Source organism: Oncorhynchus tshawytscha, linkage group LG16 (genome assembly GCF_018296145.1).
Source record: "Oncorhynchus tshawytscha isolate Ot180627B linkage group LG16, Otsh_v2.0, whole genome shotgun sequence".
NCBI classification, from domain to species: Eukaryota; Metazoa; Chordata; class Actinopteri; order Salmoniformes; family Salmonidae; genus Oncorhynchus; species Oncorhynchus tshawytscha.
The window spans coordinates 21,094,813-21,116,010 of NC_056444.1; the positions used below are offsets into that span (position 1 = coordinate 21,094,813).

General features: G+C 44.2%; 1 protein-coding gene across 3 annotated transcripts in view; it reads right to left on the reverse strand.

Moving 5' to 3' along the window:
• sema5a (sema domain, seven thrombospondin repeats (type 1 and type 1-like), transmembrane domain (TM) and short cytoplasmic domain, (semaphorin) 5A) overlaps window positions 1–21,198 on the reverse strand; it is a 202,208-nt gene that overhangs the window by 66,256 nt on the left and 114,754 nt on the right. For all 3 annotated transcript variants that reach the window (XM_042298964.1, XM_042298963.1, XM_042298965.1), the window contains 3 exons: window positions 17,712–17,919; window positions 15,959–16,076; window positions 124–305 (listed from right to left, as the gene is read on the reverse strand). In XM_042298964.1, coding sequence (XP_042154898.1) covers window positions 124–305; window positions 15,959–16,076; window positions 17,712–17,919 — 508 coding nt within the window. The remainder of the gene's footprint in view (window positions 1–123; window positions 306–15,958; window positions 16,077–17,711; window positions 17,920–21,198) is intronic.

Consider the following 21,198-nt stretch of genomic DNA (forward strand, 5'->3'; position numbering starts at 1 on the left):
CAGATAGACAGATAGACAGATAGATAGACAGATAGACAGATAGACAGATAGACAGATAGACAGATAGATAGATAGATAGATAGATAGATAGATAGATAGATAGATAGATAGATAGATAGATACCTGGAGCAGTTGGCCACCTCCACGTTGAGTCCATGACAGGACTGACCCCCACACTGGGGTGTGGGGTTATCACACGCCCTGGTCCGACACAGACAGGACCCAGCACTGCCTCCATCAGTATTGCTACAGGCCCCCCAGCCTGACCAGGACCCAAACCCTCCATCCACCGTCACATTACGCACCTGGGGAAAATACAGAGAGGAGGAAGAAAATACTTAGAACTATGTTGGAGGTAAATAGAAAAGAACGAAGGATAGAGGAGGAGAGAGATCGAGAGAGATGGAATACAGGGAGGGAGTTTGAATAGGGGGGAGAAAGTTGAGGCGGATGGAGGGAGAGATAACTATACACAAACACGAAGTTTGACTAAACCATATACTCATGTACGGTATATCCACAAGGGTAATAAATAATAATGTAGTCACTATAGATATGTAGATATGGACACTCTGAGATCCAAATAAGGAGATATATAAATAAAAAGACAGTATGATTTTTTAAAAGTATAATCCACAAGGGACAAAACACATACTTTAGCTGGGAAATGGATGATGAATGATGAGAGAGAGAAATAAATATTCACATACACACACATAGTTACTCATATACAAATGTCCATTTGTATAAAAAACAGTGCAGAATTTCGATAGCAATGTATTACAAATGACGGCCCGGCCGTACGGGCTAACTGGAAAGAAATGATGTGACATTCAAAACCACAGGTGATATGAGCCATGTAATGGTTACATTTCCGGCTAATTTAAAAAATGCTAAGAGCATTTTAACAACAGGAGAGAGAAGGCTTGATGTGTCACTGCTTTGGCGGGAACTGAAATAGCATCTGCCCTTCTCTTATTGGTAACTGAACCCAGTCGACGGTCTAAATTGGAAGACATCTCAATGAGAGAAATACTCTGGTGAATGGAGAGAGAGAGAGGGGGGGAGCAGAGAGAGAGAGAGAGGGGGAGCAGAGAAAGATAGAGAGAGGGGGAGGGGGCAGAGAGAGGGAGAGAGAGAGAGGGAGAGAGAGAGAGGGGGGGGGGAGCAGAGAGAGAGAGAGAGAGAGGGGGGGAGCAGAGAGAGAGAGAGAGAGAGGGGGGGAGCAGGGAGAGAGAGAGAGAGAGAGGGGGGGGGTGGGGAGCAGATAGGAGCAGATAGGAAGAAAGAGAGAGAGAGAAAGAAGGGGGAGAGAGAGAGAGACTTGACTTTTTGTCTTTCTTTAAGGATACATCCTCATTTCATTAAAACCTCACCACCCCCACCACCCCCACCCACCTTCAAAAAACAAATATCCCTGGTGCTGTATATTCACCTTGCCCTCTACCCCACGATACAAAACAACAGCATACATCTCAATAATCAAAACCTAACTACTTCTACAATCATATATCCAACCCATCTTCCCCAGCTAAACACACTATATCTTCTGAAACATCTCCACACTTTTTAATAATTTTATAGAACTCAAATTCCACCCTAAGGCGTGCAGAGACCATCCCATTATAGTAAAGGGTAGTAAAGGGTCTGTTATCCCCCCACCGTTGACCCTGCTCCTCCTTGTTAGCCAAATAGCCAACTTTGCCTGAGCAAACAGAAAATTCAACAACCCACATTTGCCAACCAGCTACTAGTGGCCAGGCTCCATGTAGAACCCTCCACTGGAGGTCCCCTGACCTCTTTGGTACTGGGAGTTTGTAGAGCCCCCTCCATCTAAAACCCACCATACTCTCCACCCCACATACTCCCTGCCACTGATGTGCCTTTACTCCTGTTAGGCTCCTAATGTTCCTCACCTTAATGCAGAGCTTGTAGAAGGCTTTGCCTCCCACCCCCTCAGAGGCTCGGAGTGTTAAAATCCAACAAGTCCTCCATCCCCCTTGCCAGTCCCCAGTCTCTGCCGTCACCTTCAGTGGCGGAAACATTGGTGGCCCCTCCCCCTTTGGCCGCTCAAACACCCCCATTACCGTCTCACAACACCCCCATTACCGGTTGTATTGTTCAGTTATAATGTTGTCATTCTGTCTTTTTAGGGTTTTTTTCTGTACTTTTTCCAAACATTTTCCACCGTACATTATTACTCTGAGACAAGTTATTCTGGGGTTTTTGGGCACTCATTGCTTTTCCATTCTATGCTCTAATGACAGGGTTGTATAACTGGAATGCCCAGGGGGGGCGAAATAATGCGATCAAGTACATTTCGTGGAACATCAAAGGGGTTAATAACCCGGTGAAGCGTAAGAGGGTGTTGACACACTTAAAGGGTTTGAATGCAAATGTTGCATTTATACAAGAGACTCACTTGAGGACTGGTGAGCATTTTAGGATGCGTAGGGACTGGGTTGGTCAAGTGTTCCACTCTAACTTTCATAGTAAATCAGGAGGTGCTGCCATTTTGGTTGATAAAGCTACTCCCTTTGTAGCTTTTGAGGTTATTGCTGATCCTAAGGGACGATACGTCATAGTAACCGGTAAACTGTTTTCTACCCCTCTTGATTTGGCTAGTGTTTATGCTCCTAATTGGGATGACACAAGTTTCATTTCTTCCTTTTTGTCTGCTATACCCAATTTAGATTCTCAATTGTTGATTTTCGGGGGGGATTTCAACTGTAAAATGTCCCCAGTTCTTGACAAGTCCTCACGAGCAACTACAGGCCCATCTAAATGTGCCCTACTTATTTAATTCTTTCTTCAGATGATCCTTTCTTCAATGTTTGAGGCCTGGCATTTCCTACATCCTACAGATAGACAGTATTCCTTTTATTCTCATGTTCATCAAACAAACTCCCGGATTGATGACTTATTTTTGGACAAAAAACTTCTGCCTAACCTTCGGCAGTCTACTTACGAGAGTTTTGTTATTTCTGACCATTCACCATTAGTGTTTGAACTAGAGTTTCCCCAGCGACCTCCTATGTGTTATCAATGGCGTCTTAACCCCATTTTACTCTCAGATAAGGAGTTTGTCAATTTCATTTATTCTGAAATCACCTTATTCCTAGAAACTAATTCAACACCAGGTATGTCCTGCTCTACCATATGGGAGTCTCTCAAAGCATACCTACATGGCCAAATTATTTCTTATACAGCCAACCAAAACAGAGTTCGCTCTCAGCGACTTCAGGACCTGAGCGAGTCCATAGCCACATTGGATGAGAAGTATCCTACAGATCCTTCCTCTGATCTGCATAAACAGCGCCAACTACTCCAATCTGAATTTGATGAGCTTTCTACCAGGCAAGCTGAACAGTTACTCTTGCGAGCTCGGTACAGAGTGTATGAACAAGGCGACAAGGCCAGTAAACTCCTTGCACATCAGATCCGTAAATCTGAGGCCTCACGTTTAATCCCACAAATAAGGACCCCGTCTGGTGCCACCACAGTTATACATAAAGAGATCAATGATCAATTCAAACAATTTTACTCTGCCCTATACACCTCTGAATCCCCTCAAGACCCTTTGCTGATTGATTCCTTCTTTAATGGCTTGAATATGCCTTCAATTGATACAGACTCCCATGACTGTCTAGAAGAAGAATTTACACCTGAGGAGATTGCAAAAGCAGTGTCCGCAATGAAAAGTGGTAAATCACCGGCTCCGGACGGTTTTCCAACAGAATTTTACAGGACGTTTTCTGGTTTGCTTTGGCCATTTTTGTCTCGACTATTTGCAGAGTTTTTACAGGACGTTTTCTGGTCTGCTTTGGCCATTCTTGTCTCGACTATTTGCAGAGTGCCTTAATACCTCAAAGCTACCGCCTAGTCTTTATCAGGCTTCAATTTCATTACTATTAAAGAAAAACAAAGACCCCCTGGAATGTGGATCCTATCGCCCAATCTCGCTTTTAAACTGTGATTACAAAATCCTAGCCAAGCTTTTAGCCATCCGTATGGAAGGCTCGCTGCACCAAGTAATACACTCTGACCAGACTGGCTTTGTGAGAAATAGGCATTTGTTTTTCAATATTATGCGCCTTATGAATATACTGTACTCCCCAGCGTCGGAGGACCCGGAGGTGGTGGTCTCACTTGATGCGGAAAAAGCGTTTGACCGCGTTGAGTGGGATTACCTAACAGCTGCCCTTTAGAGATTTGGCTTTGGCCCCAAATTCATTGCGTGGATAAAGATTCTTTATTTTTCCCCCTTGGCTTCAGTACGGAGTAACAACTTGTCCTATTTTCCCTTGCACCGCGGATACAGACAGGGTTGTCCACTCTCCATCTTGTTGTTTGCTTTGGCAATCGAGCCTCTCGCCATTGCACTATGCTCTAATGATGCCATTCAAGGAATAATCAGGACTGGCTTAGAGCAGAAAGTCTCGCTATATGCTGATGACCTCCTTTAGTTTATCTCTAACCCTGATACCTCATTGCCACGTGCCTTATCTGTTCATAAAAAGTTTTGAACAATCTCAGGATACAAGCTGAATCTAGGCAAGAGTGAGCTTTTTCCTGTAAACAAGGGTGCTTTAAAGTGCTCTTTTACAAGTTCTCAGTTTAGGATTGTCCGGGATCAATTCACCTACTTGGGAGTTAAAGTGACAAGGAAATATTTAAAAAAAATTCAGGAAATCTTTGTTGCTCTAGCACAGTTTGAAACAATCTTTTACTCATTCTCTTAATGGAAGGATTAATGTCACTGGATTTATTTCACTGGATCAAACATTCATGCATTTTATTTGGGATGGCAAGGTACCACCGATTGGTAGCAAACATTTACAGAAGCCTAAGTCATTGGGGGTTTAGCTCTACCAAATTTTCAGACATACTATTGGGCTGCAAATTTCAGAGCGCTTCTGTACTGGCTGCAGACTGATCCTACTGGCCCTAGACCACTCTGGGTCCAGATGGAGTCTGAATCGTGTAAACCTGCTGCACTTTCTTCTGTGTTGTGCTCGTCTCTCCCAGTGTCCCGAGGAAAAATGTGTGTCAACCCAATTCAACCCAATTGTAAAGCAGTCTCTTAAAATTTGGAATCAGTTCCGTTCAGCCTTTAGCCTCCAAGGCTTTTCTCTATAAGGCCCAATTAATCATAACATTTTATTTCCTCCATCTCTGAATGATGGAGCTTTTGCCATCTGGCACTCACTAGGCCTCTCCTCACTAGCCCAGTTATTCTTTGATGATACATTTGCCTCTTTTGCTCAGCTACAGGAAAAGTTCAACCTCCCCCAATCCCACTTTTTCTCCAGACTAGGAACTTTGTCAGAGCTAACACACCTGAATTTCCCCATAGGCCTGCGAATACAGCTATAGAGACCATCTTGGAGCTGAACAAGCTTCCTAGGGGTGCAATTTCAGATGTATATCCAATCATTCATGACTTACAGAACCCTTCTTTGGTGCCTTTAAAGACTCGATGGCAAAAGGATTTGGGGGAGGAACTTGGGGAAGACACCTGGGAATCTGTGCTTCACAGGGTGCATTCGTCCTCTTTTAGCACTAGACACAGCCTCATTCAATTCAAGGTGGTTCACCGTATCCACTGGTCTGGGGCCAAAGTTGGAAGAATATTCTCTGATTTTGATCCTACCTGTGTCAGATATAAAATGGAACCAGCCACACTGTTGCATATGTTTTGGAGCTGTCATAAACTGTCAGGTTTCTGGGAATGAATATTTAAATGTTTCTCTGATATATATGACACTGTTATAGATCCGTCTCCCCTTACAGCCCTTTTTGGAGTACTGCCCATAAGTACCCCCCTGTCAAGAATCCAGTCGGACACTGTTGCTTATACAACTCTTTTAGCTAGACGGCTAATACTACAGAACTGGAAGATGGCAGCTCCCCCATCTTATAAATATTGGGTGAGAGATGTGTTGTGCTCTCTGAAACTAGAAAAAATTCTATCAGATTCACGTGGGAACCCCAAACTGTTTAATGAGGCTTGGGCTCCATTCCGGTCTTACGTTAAACAGTCCATCCTCTGATGGCATTCCTATTAAAACCAAAATAAGTCTGTATTTGACCCCCCTGTGACTTAAGGGTTGGATGAGCCTTTCTTTGTGTTTTTTTTTCTGGGGGGGGGGCATTAAGGTTGATGTGCTTATTGATTGTGACCTGCGGATGCCTTGTTCATCTTGCTAAAATGTGAGCTTGTTTTTCCTTGTTTAAAAAAAAATATTTTTACATTTTGTTCACGTCTAGATAAAATTATTATTATTCCTTTTTTTATTTTAAAGCATTGCAAACGTTTTATTTTTGGTCCAGTGGATGGTCGGTCTGTGGCCATGACTGTCTGTGAGTGGTTGCATTTCTCCCCTATCCCTTGACTGTTTACAGGAACAATGGTGAGGTGTTTGCTCTGTCCCTGTACTATAGATTGCCCTTTAACCTTTGTAGCCTTCGGCCTGGTGTGTTTAACTTGTCTAAAGTATGGTATCTTTAAAGCTATTTTTTTTTTAAATGTATTATTTGTATTTTTTCTAGTTGAGTATATTATTTATATTGCTTTGTGTTGTCTTGTCTTGTCTTGTCTGTGTGTGTGTGTGTGTGTGTGTGTGTGTGTGTGTGTGTGTGTGTGTGTGTGTGTGTGTGTGTGTGTGTGTGTGTGTGTGTGTGTGTGTGTGTGTGTGTGTGTGTGTGTGTGTGTGTAAAACGTAATAAACAGAGTTTTCAAAAAAAAGATTGGGTCAGTCAGTGGTCAGGTATTCTGCCACAATGTACTCTCTGTTTAGGGCCAAATAGCATTCTAGTTTGCTCAGTTTTTTTCTTTCTAATGTGTCAAGTAATATTTTTGTTTTCTCATGATTAGTTGAGTAATTGTGTTGCTGTCCTGGGGCTCTGTGGGGTCTGTTTATGTTTGCTTAGGGGACTTTTCTTCAGGTTCATTTCTCTGTAGGTAATGGCTTTGTTATGGAAGGTTTGGAAATTGCTTCCTTTTAGGTGGTTGTGGAATTTATAACGTCTCTTTTCTGGATTTTGATCATTAGCGGGTATAGGCCTAAAACTACTCTGCATGCATTAGTTGGTGTTTTACATTGTACACGGAGGATATTCTTACAGAATTCTGCATGCAGAGTCTCAATTTGGTATTTGTCCCATTTTGTGTATTATTGGTTGGTGAGCAGACTTGTGTCTCAGATTGTTCACAGCTTTGTGGAAGTTACCTGTGGCACTGATGTTTAGGTCGAGGTATGTATAGTGTGTTGTGTGCTCTAGGGCAACGGTGTCTAGATGGAATTTGTGTTTCTGGTCCTGGCGACTGGATCTTTTTGGAACAACATTATTTTTGTCTTACTGAGATTTACTGTCAGGGCCCAGGTCTGGCAGAATCTGTGCAGAAGATCTAGGTGCTGCTGTGAGCCCTCATTGGTTGGTGACAGAAGCACCAGATCATCAGCAAACAGTAGACATTTGACTTCAGATTCTAGTAGGGTGAGGCCAGGTGCTGCAGACTGTTATAGTTCCCTCGCCAATTCGTTGATATATACTGTATGTTGAAGAGGGTGGGGCTTAAGCTGCATCCCTGTCTCACCACATGGCCCTGTGGAAAGAAATGTGTGTGTGTGTACATGGATTTTATAATGTTGTATGTTTTTCCCCCAACACCACTTTCAAATAATTTGTATAGCAGACCCTCATTGACTCAAAGGCTTTTTTGAAATCAACAAAGCATGAGAAAACTTTGCCTTTGTTTTGGTTTGTTTGTTTGTCAATTAGGGTGTGCAGGGTGAATACGTGGTCTGGAATATCTACAGCCTAAGAGATGGTAGTCATTTTTGTTGTGCCAGAACTTCCTTTCCACTCCTCCTCCCCCAGCAGCCGCAGGTCACCCAGCCTTTGTAAACCCGCTGCCATCAGTCGCTTCTGCAGGGTGGCCGATTGAACCGATCTCAAAAGTATGACTGAATTGTGGAAGATAGGCTCCTCCCACACCGACAGCCCTTAGCAGCTGCAAGGCCCTCAGAACTGCAGAGAAAAAAATCAGAGAGACCTCCTGTACTCAGCCTCTCCAGCCTCATGAGGAAGATCTGCCAGTCCAACCCTAATCCACCAGCTCTCCTCAGCAGCACGCATGCTGGTTCTCTCCAGCCGACCTCAGTATGGTACAGCAGTCTCTGCGATGCCTATAGTCGGAATGCAGCCACCCTGCTCTCCAATTCCACCAGGCCCTGTCCTCTTTCGTGGAGTGCCAGAAAAAAATCTGCCAACTTGCGTTGCAGGTCTTCGATCAGACCGGCAGGGGGGGTTGAGGACGGCCAGTTTATACCACAGGGAGGATGCTGCCAGGTTGTTGATTATCAGCACCCTCCCGCTATATGACACTTGGGACAGGAGCCACCTGGCCAGTCTTGACACCACTGCCTGTGACAGCCACTCCCAGTTCTTCTTGACCCACCTCTGTGAGCCCAGGTACACCCCCAAAATGTTAAGCCCTTCACAACCCCACTGCAAACCCCTGGAAGCAGAGGGGGGGGCTATCCCTCCATGCCCCACATAACAGGGCTTTCTCTTGCCCTAGGTCACCTTAGCTGACAAAGCTCCCTCGTATACATTCAGACTAGTCTCTAGTAGCTGCATATCCTGCCCATCCCTGCCCATCACAGAAACGTCATCTGCATACGCCAACATTGATATGTCTGTCCAGCACATTCCCTGCAGTCTCCTGCATAGGAGGCCCAAAAAAGGCTCAATGGCTAGTGTATATAACTGCCCCGATAGATGGGAATCATTGTCTGATGCCCCGTCTAACTCAGACTGGCCTACTGAGCCCCACTCCCACCTTGACCATACATGACGCCCCAGCATACAACATCTTCACACAATAACCAAAAACCTTTCCCCAAACATCACATTAAACAGATTATCATGGTCCACTCTATCAAAAGCCTTCTCTTGGTCTAAAGAGACCAGTCAGAGTTCACATTAGAAACTCTTGATAAGTCTAACATGTCCCTTATTAAGGACAAGTTGTCTGCGATTGAGTGACCCGGTACGCAAAAGTCTGGTCCTTGTGTACTATAGAGTCTTTATTATTGTCCAGAATTTTTAAAATAAAACTCCTCTGGAAGTCCTTCGACCCCCGGTGCTCGGCTGGGGGACATCTGGGTTATGGCCTCTGCCAGTTCATGGGACAACAGAGGAATGTCCATTTCATCCATCAGTGCCAGAGAGAGCTTACAGAGTTCTGCAAACAAAACCTGACCACACATAGGATCACACAATTCTGCCCTATACAACTCAGTATAAAACTCCACAGTCTGCTCCGGCATCTCCCCACCACAGAGGTCACCCGCCCATCAGACAGCCGTAGACAATGCATACCCTTGGCTTCATCGCTCTGTCTTTCCAAACCAAAGAAGAAGGAGCTGGGAGCATCCATCTCCTTGAGCATGGAGAACCTAGCTCTTACAAGTGCTCCCTTTGCTTTAACCTTGAAAAAAACTGCCAAGGTCCCTACATAATTCAGCTAAATTAGCCTGGAGGCCTACATTGCCTTGCCACCCACACCAGCTCTACTTCCACTTCACTGATACTACGCTCAAGTTCCCCCAATACTCTCCTAGCCTCTGAGGATGAGAGAGCTGTATACTGTTGACAGAAAAGCTGAATTTGGACTTTTCCCGCATCCCAAAATTGACTCAGACTCCTCTCTGTGCTGCCCACAACTTTCCCAAAAAGTCTGGAAACCTGAGCAAAAACTGCCATCTTGTAAAAGCTTTACATTAAACTTCCAATAGGATGCCTACAGAGGCCCTGGTTAAATAGACAGCTGAGCCACGGTTATGTGGTGATCCGAAAAACACACCGGGAGAATGGTAGCGCCCAACAGCCTATTGCTCTGTCTGGCTACTTTCACCCTAGTCCCAAAGACCTTCACCCATGTATGCTGTCTTGTGATGTCTAGATCTCCAAACATCCACCAGGTCGAACTGCTTAATGATGTTGCTTATCACCCCCACTGAGCCTGAATGATGTTCCTCCCCATTTCTATCTTTCGTAAAATCTATCGTACAATTCCAGTCCCCGCCGACCACCAGTATCTCCTCATGCGCTACCTGTGAGACTTCCTTTCTAAGACACCCAAACGACACCCTCTCGCTCCCTTTGTGAGGCACATGCACATTTATTAGGACAAAACCCCTGTTTTTAATTTCTGCTTCTACTACAAGTAGTCTACCCCCTACACACCTCCTTCGAGGAACACATTTTTACAGTCAGATCCGGTGCAAACAGGACTGCCACCCCTGCACTAACATTTTTTCCATGGCTCAGCACACTTGCCCCTTTCCATCAGAGCCCCCAATTGACTTCATTCACAACATTTTTTATTTATTTTACCTTTATTTAACTAGGCAAGTCAGTTAAGAACATATTCTTATTTACAATGATGGCATACACCGGCCAAACCCGGATGACACTGGGCCAATTGTGCTCCGCCCTATGGGACTCCCAATCACAGCTGGTTGTGATACAGCCTGGATTTGCACCAGGGTGTCTGTAGTGACACCTCTAGCACTGAGATGCAGTGCCTTAGACCGCTGCGCCATGGGTGTCCCGCGTCTCCGACAGAAACAAAACCTGTACTATTTTTGTTTTACATATTCACCCAACACACTCCTCTTTCCCGCATCTTTGGCGCCATTTATATTGAGCGAGCCTACCCGACGAGTCTCCATAAGAAGTGGGAGAAAAGCCAGTAAAGACAGAGACCAATTGTAAAGCTAAAAAAATCCCAGTGCCAGATAAGAACTATTCATCTAAAAAGCATCTGAAGGTAGACCCTTACGCATGGTTGTGACCCACTTCCTCAAGCTAAAACGTTTGCTGGGTGAGAGGACACCATGCCCCTCATTTTTCATAGCATGTTGTACTGATCTTACAAAACTTTCCCGGATCGCAAAAAAAGCTTCAAGATGAACCTTTTCCCCTTTAGTCTCATTCAGGAACCTTGGCAGTTCCCTCACTGTGCACTTTGACCCCGACTGGCTGTCAGCTCTGGACCCATTGTTGAGGAGTCTGAAAAGAAAGCCTCCCCATTGTCCTCTTCCTCAGACTCATCTTCCTCCTCCTCATCTCCATCTCCCATCCTGACCAGCTGCCCTTTATCTAAATTCGGAGCCTCCTCCTAACACCAGGCAAAGGATCCTTAGTGCCTTTGAACACACCAGCCTATCCCCTCCCCCCCACCTCCTTTCTTCTCCCCCTTTTCCTCTTACACTTGACAACCTCCTCCACCACCCCTAGCCACTTGCCCTTCCCCACTTTACTCTCCTCATCCACTCGACATAACCTGACTAGGCCCATCCTCATCTACAACACCATCCATGACTTGACTAGACCCAGCCTCAGCTACACCACCATCCATAGCCTGACTAGTACCAGCCTCATCTACACCACCATCTATAACCTGACTAGGCCCAGCCTCATCTACAACACCATCTATAACCTGACTAGACCCATCCTCATCTACACCATTTCTAGCATGACTAGGCCCAGCCGAATCCACACCACCATCTATAGCAGGGGTGGGCAACTCCAGTCCTCGAGGGCCTGATGATTGGTGTTACACTTTTACTCTATCTCTAGCAAACACAGCTGATTAATCAAATTGCATTCTAAACTGAAGACCAGGATTAGGTCATTATTGGAGTCAGGTATACATGAATACATGACCACAGTGTCTGACCCAAAAGAAAAGAAATATTTGAAAGGTGTACAAACTCAGTGAGCATAGCCTTGCACAAGAAATGGGCAACCGGTGAAGAACAAACATCATTCTAAATACAACCTATATTTATGTTTATTTATTTTCCCCTTTGTACTTTAACTATTTGCACATCATTATAACATTGTACATAGTCATAATATGACATTTGTGTTAGCTGGTGCTGGGGCAAAACTGTGACACCAATCAAGCCCTCGAGGACTGGAATTGCCCACCCCTGATCTATAGCATGACTAGGCCCAGCCTCTACTGCCTGCGTCTCATGGCCCCTGCACGTTGACCTCGATTTCCCCCACTGGTGGTTGTACCCTCACCATGTCTATGGCCTTTATGTGGGCGCTCTTATGTCCCAAATCCCCACACTCAAAGCACCGTAGACTATCTGTGCTGGCAAACCCCGCGTAGAGCCCCTCCCCATGCCTCACTTTAAATGCACATTTAAATGTTGCTAATTGTTAGTCAGAAACATGAACACTTGCCTCTGGAACGAAACAACATGCTTAAGGGCATCTTCTGAAAACCTGCCAACAGTACACAAAAAATGCTAGCAAACTTATCAAACCAACTCGGCTCTTTCCGTATCTGATCATCCGTAATATACTGAGGCAGATTCGCAACTACCACCCTAGTTGAAGGAGTCGAAAGAGGAGAAATCGGCACCAACACATCTCTTACAAATATTCCACTAGCAATCAGCATACCCAACAAATGTACTATTTTTATGAACACAACCACCTCTTTGTTCATTCTGGATGCGGAATGTATAAATTCAGCTCCTACCTTTTCGCCGACCATGAGCAGAACCTCCATCTTAACTCCAATCTCAGGAACACACTTGAATCCATGCTGTAACAACAGTGTTTCTTCCGAGCTAGGCTGCGAAGCCATCGCGTACACCACACCGTTCAAAACCCCAGGAAACTAAAGCTCTGTCCTCTTCTTCCCTAACTTAAAAAAAACAAACAATGGGTACTAAACTAACCGTGCGCTAACCCTCCACCATAGAAAATAAAAATGTAAAGAAAAGACCAAGGAAAGAATCAAGAAAATGCCTACTGTTTGCTGATGATCTAGTGCTTCTGTCCCCAACCAAGGAGGGCCTACAGCAGCACCTAGATCTTCTGGACAGATTATGTTAGACAAAAATAATGGTGTTCCAAAAAAGGTCCAGTTCCCAGGACCACGAATACAAATTCCATCTAGACACTGTTGCCCTAGAGCACACAAGACACTATACATACCTCAACCTAAACACCATAGGTAACTTCCACAAAGCTGTGAACAATTTGAGAGACAAGGCAAGAAGGGCCTTCTATGCCATAAAAAGCAACATAAAATTCTACATACCAATTAGGAGCTGGCTAAAAATACTTGAATCAGTAATAGAATCCATTGTCCTTTATGGTTGTGAAGTCTGGGGTCCACTCATCAACCAATAATTCACAAAATGGGACAAACGCCAAATTGAGAGAAAGTATGCAGAATTCTGCAAAAATATCCTCTGTGTACAACGTAAAACAACGACTAATGCATGTAGAGCAGAATTAGGCCGATACCCGCTAATTATCAAAATCCAGAAAAGAGACGTTAAATTCTACAACCACCTAAAAGGACAACAACAAAGCCATCACCTTCAAAGAAATTCACCTGGAGAAGAGCCCCTTAAGCAAGCTGGTCCTGGGGCTCTATTCACAAACACACCCCACAGAACCCCAGGACAGCAACACAATTAGACCCAACCAAATCATTAGAAAATAAAAAAGATAATTACTTGACACATTGGAAAGAATCTACGGGGAAAAAAACAGAGCAAACTAGAATGCTATTTGGCCCTAAACAGAGAGTACACAGTGGTAGAATACATGACCACCGTGACTGACCCAAAAGGAAGGAAATCTTTGAAAGGTGTACAAACTCAAGAAACGGGCAACCGGTGAAGAACAAACATCATTCTAAATACAACCTATATTTATGTTTATTTATTTTCCCTTTTGTACTTTAACTATTTGCACATCATTATAACATTGTACATAGTTATGATATGATATTTGAAATGTCTTTATTCTTTTGGAACTTTTGTGAGTGTAATGGTTACTGTTCATTTTTATGGTTTATTTCACCTTTGTCTACTATCTATTTCACTTGCTTTGGCAATGTTAACTAATGTTTCCCCTGCCAATAAAACCCTTCAATTGAATTGAGAAAGGCAGAGAGAGAGAGAGAGAGAGAGAGAGCTATATTGCATATCTATTAGAAGATATTAACATCCTCCTTTATTGTAGGGCTGATAAAGAAGTGTGTAATCTGCTAATGAAATTAAAGGTTAGAATAGAGGGATGGACAAAAGAGTGATATTTAGCTGCTGTGGCAAGGGGAGCTAGATAAAACAATTGTCTGTGAAAAAAGTGGGGAACATACACTGGGGAACATCACATCAATAATAATGTATCATTTCATGGCCTCAGTGGAATTGTATATCAGCAGACATTTCTATTGTTTCTCACTGATGAGATGAAGTGCATTGTTTTGTTCTTGGGTTTGAAATGTGCTGTAGATGGGGAAGGAACAGAATGCTTCCATTCTATTTCAGTTCCATTTGTACTTTTAATGCCTAAAAGACACATTCGGTGAGCATGGTGACTAAGATTTATTTTACTTCACCAAAAACACACCTCTTTTCAATATTGTTTATTTCCACAGGGAGTCCAGTCCCAAACACCAGATGGTTTTGTGAATAGGTTGGTAGAGCTGTCTCCTTTCTACCAACTCACTGTGGTACACATTACACCTTGGAACAAGATCCTATCCAAATCTTAACCACAAAAACATGTAAAATACAGTATGACTTCATCCCTCCTCTAAGTTCTTTGAAAGTTCAGTTCCATGTTGAAGAAAACCATGTTAATCCCAAAAGCCGATTATAGTAATGTATGAGAAATAAATCTACGCAGCTTCACAAAAGCGTCATTGCCTTTGCAGTCATTTTGTCCCCAATATTCCAGTCCTGTCCAACAGTTACGTGCATTTGGACTGCCAGACGTCAGTCTGTTGTAATAGCCATGGAAGTCCTACAATAATAACCAAATGGATCACAGTTTGTCTGGGCAACACAGGACTCCATTGTTCCGCTGGCCAGCAGGTCGTTATTGGAACAGAATTCATTCTCATTTCCAATGATTTAACTGGCTACATAAAGGTTACATAAGCAAATACACGCTCCCTTCTTGTCTTTGGCAGTTGTGTCTGAGCAAATAACAGGCGCTAAGAATAGCCAGAGCACAGGCGACGACACCAGAGCACAGGCGGCGACACCAGAGCACAGGCCGCGACACCAGAGCACAGGCGACGACACCAGAGCACAGGCGACGACACCAGAGCACAGGCGACACCAGAGCACAGGCGACGAGAGCACAGGCGACGACACCAGAGCACAGGCCACGACACCAGAGCACAGGCGACGACACCAGAGCACAGGCGACGACACCAGAGCACAGGTCACGACACCAGAGCACAGGCCACGACACCAGAGCACAGGCCACGACACCAGAGCACAGGCCACGACACCAGAGCACAGGCCACGACACCAGAGCACAGGCGACGACACCTGTAATAGTGTCTGTAACCTTCACTGTCTTTTAGTTGACTATTATGTCATCAGAAGGAGACAGCCAGTGTTCTCTGATCAGTAGAGAGTGCCCCTTAGGTCTGTCGGTGAACTTTAAAGATTCTGAATAAGTAATGCTTTGGTGTGTGTGTGTGTGTGTGTGTGTGTGTGTGTGTGTGTGTGTGTGTGTGTGTAGGTGTTTGCCAACAAATGCAGTGGGCTGTCTAGTAGTGCCAAATAACCTGTTGAACAGGGAAACCACATACAAGACTAGACCAGCACTCAACACTGCCAATGGTCACTGCCCCAGAATGGATGTCTGTCAGATACACGTCAATTACCTTTTCATTAAGCGGGGTCGCCGTGAAATCAATCCCCCGGAATTGGGAGTGGACAGAATGAATGGGGCGAACTGTTGCGAGTTAGCTAATGATTGCGAACACAGAGGAGATTGATTGAGGCTTTGCTGGGGAGAGAATGCATTTCTCTTTGTGTGTGTGTGTGTGTGTGTGTGTGTGTGTGTGTGTGTGTGTGGGGTACAGTGCATTCTGGGTACTCACAGGGCACTTAGTGATGCTCTGTTCCCATTGGCTCATGCTGACGCTCTCCTCCAGTGTGGTGCACTTCCTCAACACCAGGTCCCAGCCACAATACGGGTCCCTCGCCCCCACACACGCCCTGACAGAGAGGAGACATACTGACTGATTAATTGATTCATATATTAATTAATGAGAGAAAAGGCGAGAGGGTGTGAAAAGGTTAGTCCTCAGTCATGTTCTGATCTGTAAACTTTTTAGGAATAAGCAAGACTATCACAAACTATTATCACAGTACAGATTTGTAATGGGACCAGTCTAATACCAACCCCTTCTCACTTTTCCAGGTCTCTGTTTAGGAGGCATAGAGGTTTCCAGCACAATAAAGTACCTGATGTCTCTCTTCTGTCATGCAAATAAGAGAGCCGTGTTACAACCTACACTCATCTCTGAGACACAGACAGATGGTATTAGCTATAGTAATAGTCTGTCGAATATAATAGTGATAGATTGTGTACTGACACACACTCGCTCATCTGTTAGAAGAGAAAAAAATAACAGTTTATAATCTACTCAGGTGTTACTGACCCAGGTGTTACCCTCCATCTCTAAATCTAAACCAGAGAATAACGTATGTCTATGTGAGATGAAAATTGTAGATTGGTTTTCACCTATTTGCTGTGGTTTCTCCAAATCTCTTCATTGGAGTCTGTCTTTGTAAATCATGCATTGCACTCAAAATGGCACCCTGTTCCCTATATAGTGCACTACTTTTGACCAGAGCCCTATCAAAAAGTAGTGCCCTAAATAGGGAATAGGGTGCCATTTAATACACAGTACGTCTCTGTGAATCACGTGTCTACTGTTATCCTTGGCACAGTGTTCATATCCAGGCCTCTGCTCTGAACGATCTGGTGCCTCTGTCAGAAACTCAATATGTCTCATTAACATACTCCCACTACAATAGCCACGGCAGCTGAGGGGACAAGAAGGCAGACCAACACTATATTACATTGGCATCATGCCAGGCCCACTATAATTGGATTAATTAACAAGTAATTAGCTTGTAACAACTATGAAACTACATGCAGTTGTGGAGAAGTAGTGTATGTGGGTGGGTCTTTGTCTGAAACCTAATCTTTGGTGGACAGATTCTCATGGACAGATGAAACGTTGAGAATCTGTCAAGGCACACATATAATTATGTGATTACGAGCAGCAGTAGTTTCTGGTTTTGGGTTTTTGTGATTGATTATTTGGATGAATCAGGATTGAGCAAAGGTGGTGCTTAAGCTGGTGCAATGTTATTCAAGCCTGTGATGAACGGTTTCCACTAGATTCCACAGCAACAAAGTCAAAATTGGCTATATTGTAAAAATTCATCAAAACGATAATGTGCTGTTTGACACACAGGTGAAATTAGTGGAAGGGTTTTGCTGAGAGTTTCCATTTCCACAGGAGGACACTTCGCTTCCTTCCTTTGAACAAATGGAATCACAATTGTTAACGGCATACACCCCAGAAGAAAAACAGGAAATTACAAATAATTTTACTTCTGGGTTACCAAGATTATCTGAAACCTGAAGACTTGTTTTAGCTCCATAAAATAATGTCTAGACTTTAGCTCAGTTGGCTAACATATTCTTGGTCACCTGGATTGCACAGCTTTGATACTTAGGAGGTTGTGTGTGTGTGTGTGTGTGTGTGTGTGTGTGTGTGTGTGTGTGTGTGTGTGTGTGTGTGTGTGTGTGTGTACACGTCTGTGTGTACTACTCACTCTCTGGTCTTGTGGAAGTTGCATCTCATCAGTGGTATCTTGATGACCTGGTCTCTGACCCCGACATACAGCTCACTGCTGCTGTGAAGGATCAGGAGGCTTCTGATTGGTTGTCTCCTCCTGGGCGGAAACAACTCAATCTCATCCAATAGACAGCTGCCCATGGACTGGTTCAGAGGAGACAGGACCTTACGGATGGTTCCATAATCTGGAGAGGAGAGAGTAGCAGAAGGATGTAGATAAAAAAAGAGGGAACATTTCTGTCTCATGTATTAAACAGTGTTCTTCTTTTTCAAAGGGAGTGGATGAGGGAGAGGAAGTCACCATTGACTCCACATTTGGCAAAGTTGCAACATCCCCAATCAACTACAATAGCTTACTCCCACTGGAAAAGTACACTACATGACCAAAAGTATGTGGAAACCTGCTCGTCAAACATCTCATTCCAAAATCATCGGCATTAATATGGGTTGGTCCTTCCTTAACTGCTATAACAGCCTCCACTCTTCTGGGAAGGCATTCCACTACATGATGGAACATTGCTGCCTGGACTTTCTTCCATTCAGCCACAAGAGCATTAGTGAGGTCGGGCACTGATGTTGGGCAATTAGGCCTGGCTCGCACTCGGCATTCCAATTCATCCAAAAGGTGTTCGGTGGGGTTGAGGTCAGGGCTTTTTGCAGGCCAGTCAAGCTCTTCCACACTGATCTGGACAAACCATTTCTGTATGGACCTCGCTTTGTGCATTGGGGCATTGTCATGCTGAAACAGGAAAGGGCCTTCCCCAAACTGTTGCCACAAAGTTGGATGCACAGAATCATCCAGAATGTCATTGTATGCTGTAGTGATTTCCCTTCACTGGAACTAAGGGGCCTAGCCCTAACCATGAAAAACAGCCCCAGACTATAATTCCTCCCCTAACAAACAGTTGGTACTGTGCATTTGGACAGGTAGCGTTCTCCTGGCATCCGCCAAACTCAGATTCGTCCATCGGACTGCCAGATGGCAAAGCGTGATTCAGCACTCCAGATAACTAATTTCCACTTCTCCAGAGTCCAATGGCGGCGAGCTTTACACCACTCCAGCCGACACTTGGCATTGCGTATGGTGATATTAGGCTTGTGTATTAGGCTGCTCGGCCATGGAAACCCATTTCATGAAGCTCCCGATGAACAGTTCTTGTGCTGACATTGCTTCCATAGGAAGTTTGGAACTCGGTAGTGAGTGTTGCAACCGAGAACAAAATATTTTTTTACAGGCTACGCGCTTCAGCACTCAGGGGTCCTGTTCTGTGAGCTTGTGTGGCTTATCACTTCGCGGCTGTACCGTTGTTGCTCCTAAACATTTCCACTTCACAATATCAGCACTTACAGTTGACTGGGGCAGCTCTAGAAGGGCTGAAATTAGTCTAACTGACTTGTTGGAAAGATGGCATCCTATGACGGTGCCATGTTGAAAGTTACTGAGCTGATCAGGTCCTTCTACTGCCAATTTTTGTCTATGGAGAATGCATGGCTGTGTGCTCGATTTTATACACCTGTCAACAACGGATGTGACTGAAATAGCCTAATCCACTAATTTAAAGTGTTTTTAGACGTGCTAAACTGCCATCATAGGATGTCTTGATTTACAGATTAGGTCAGCATTTAACAGATGACCTCTGTGGTCCAATACTGTAATGTTTCATGCAGATTGCCTCCATTCAATTCCATTTATTCTTGGCACGAATGGGAACATCCCATGTGATTGCATAAGATACAGAATTTGGAGGCAACTCAAGCAAACATCGTCAATTATACATGTATTCCCTGTGGGGAGGGGAATGTAATTAGATCTAAGAAAGTTGAATTCCTATTCCCGAACACAAAGCTTCAAGGTGGTAAAATACAAAAGTACAGTCCTGCCCCGAAGTAGTTTTTCACTGCGGCAGCAATGGATGTTTTATAGATCTGTAGGGAAACTACACTTGACTAAAAGCTACAAGCAAAGAAATGTTGGAAATAGTTTGGTTCAACATGCTACAACGTTCATGGCTTGATCCTGCCTAAAAAACAGTTTGTTTTGTCTATTTTATACAAACAGGAATTAAAGAGGATTTGTGTGGTTTACAAAGCCAAAAGTTGGAAAAAAAATTGTATGCCACTACCTAGTTGTTCGGCCCTCTAGTAAAACAATCAGGTACCAGAGCATGGTCCCAATCAGAGCAGTGCACTAGAGCGCTAATAGCCAGTGATGAGCTACAGTGGGGCAAAAAAAGTATTTAGTCAGCCACCAATTGTGCAAGTTCTCCCACTTAAAAAGATGAGAGAGGCCTGTAATTTTCATCATAGGTACACTTCAACTATGACAGACAAAATGAGAAGAAAAAAAATCCAGAAAATCACAATGTAGGATTTTTTTATGAATTTATTTGCAAATGATGGTGGAAAATAAGTGTTTGGTCACCAACAAAAGTTTATCTCAAAACTTTGTCATATACCCTTTGTTGGCAATGACAGAGGTCAAACGTTTTCTGTAAGTCTTCACAAGGTTTTCACACACTGTTGCTGGTATTTTGGCCCATTGCTCCATGCTGATCTCCTCTAGAGCAGTGCTGTTTTGGGGCTGTTGCTGGGCAAAACGGACTTTCAACTCCCTCCAAAGATTTTCTATGGGGTTGAGATCTGGAGACTGGCTAGGCCACTCCAGGACCTTGAAATGCTTCTTACGAAGCCACTCCTTTGTTGCCCGGGCGGTGTGTTAGGGATCATTGTCATGCTAAAAGACCCAGCCACGTTTCATCTTCAATGCCCTTGTTGATGGAAGGAGGTTTTCACTCAAAATCTCATGATACATGGCCCCATTCATTCCTTCCTTTACACGGATCAGTCGTCCTGGTCCCTTTGCAGGAAAACAGCCCCAAAGCATGATGTTTCCACCCCCATGCTTCACAGTAGGTATGGTGTTCTTTGGATGCAACTCAGCATTCTTTGTCCTCCAAACACGACGAGTTGAGTTTTTACCAAAAAGTTATATTTTGGTTTCATCTGACCATATGACATTCTCCCAATCTTCCCAAACTTCAGACGGGCCTGGACATGTACTGGCTTAAGCAGGGGGACACGTCTGGCACTGCGGGATTTGACTCCCTGGCGGCGTAATGTGTTACTGATGGTAGGCTTTGTTACTTTGGTCGCAGCTCTCTGCAGGTCATTCACTAGGTCCCCCCGTGTGGTTCTGGGATTTTTGCTCACCGTTCTTGTGATCATTTTGACCCCACGGGGTGAGATCTTGCGTGGAGCCCCAGATCGAGGGAGATTATCAGTGGTCTTGTATGTCTTCCATTTCCTAATAATTGCTCCCACAGTTGATTTCTTCAAACCAAGCTGCCTACCTATTGCAGATTCAGTGTTCCCAGCCTGGTGCAGGTCTACAATTTTGTTTCTGGTGTCCTTTGCCAGCTCTTTGGTCTTGGCCATAGTGGAGTTTGGAGTGTGACTGTTTGAGG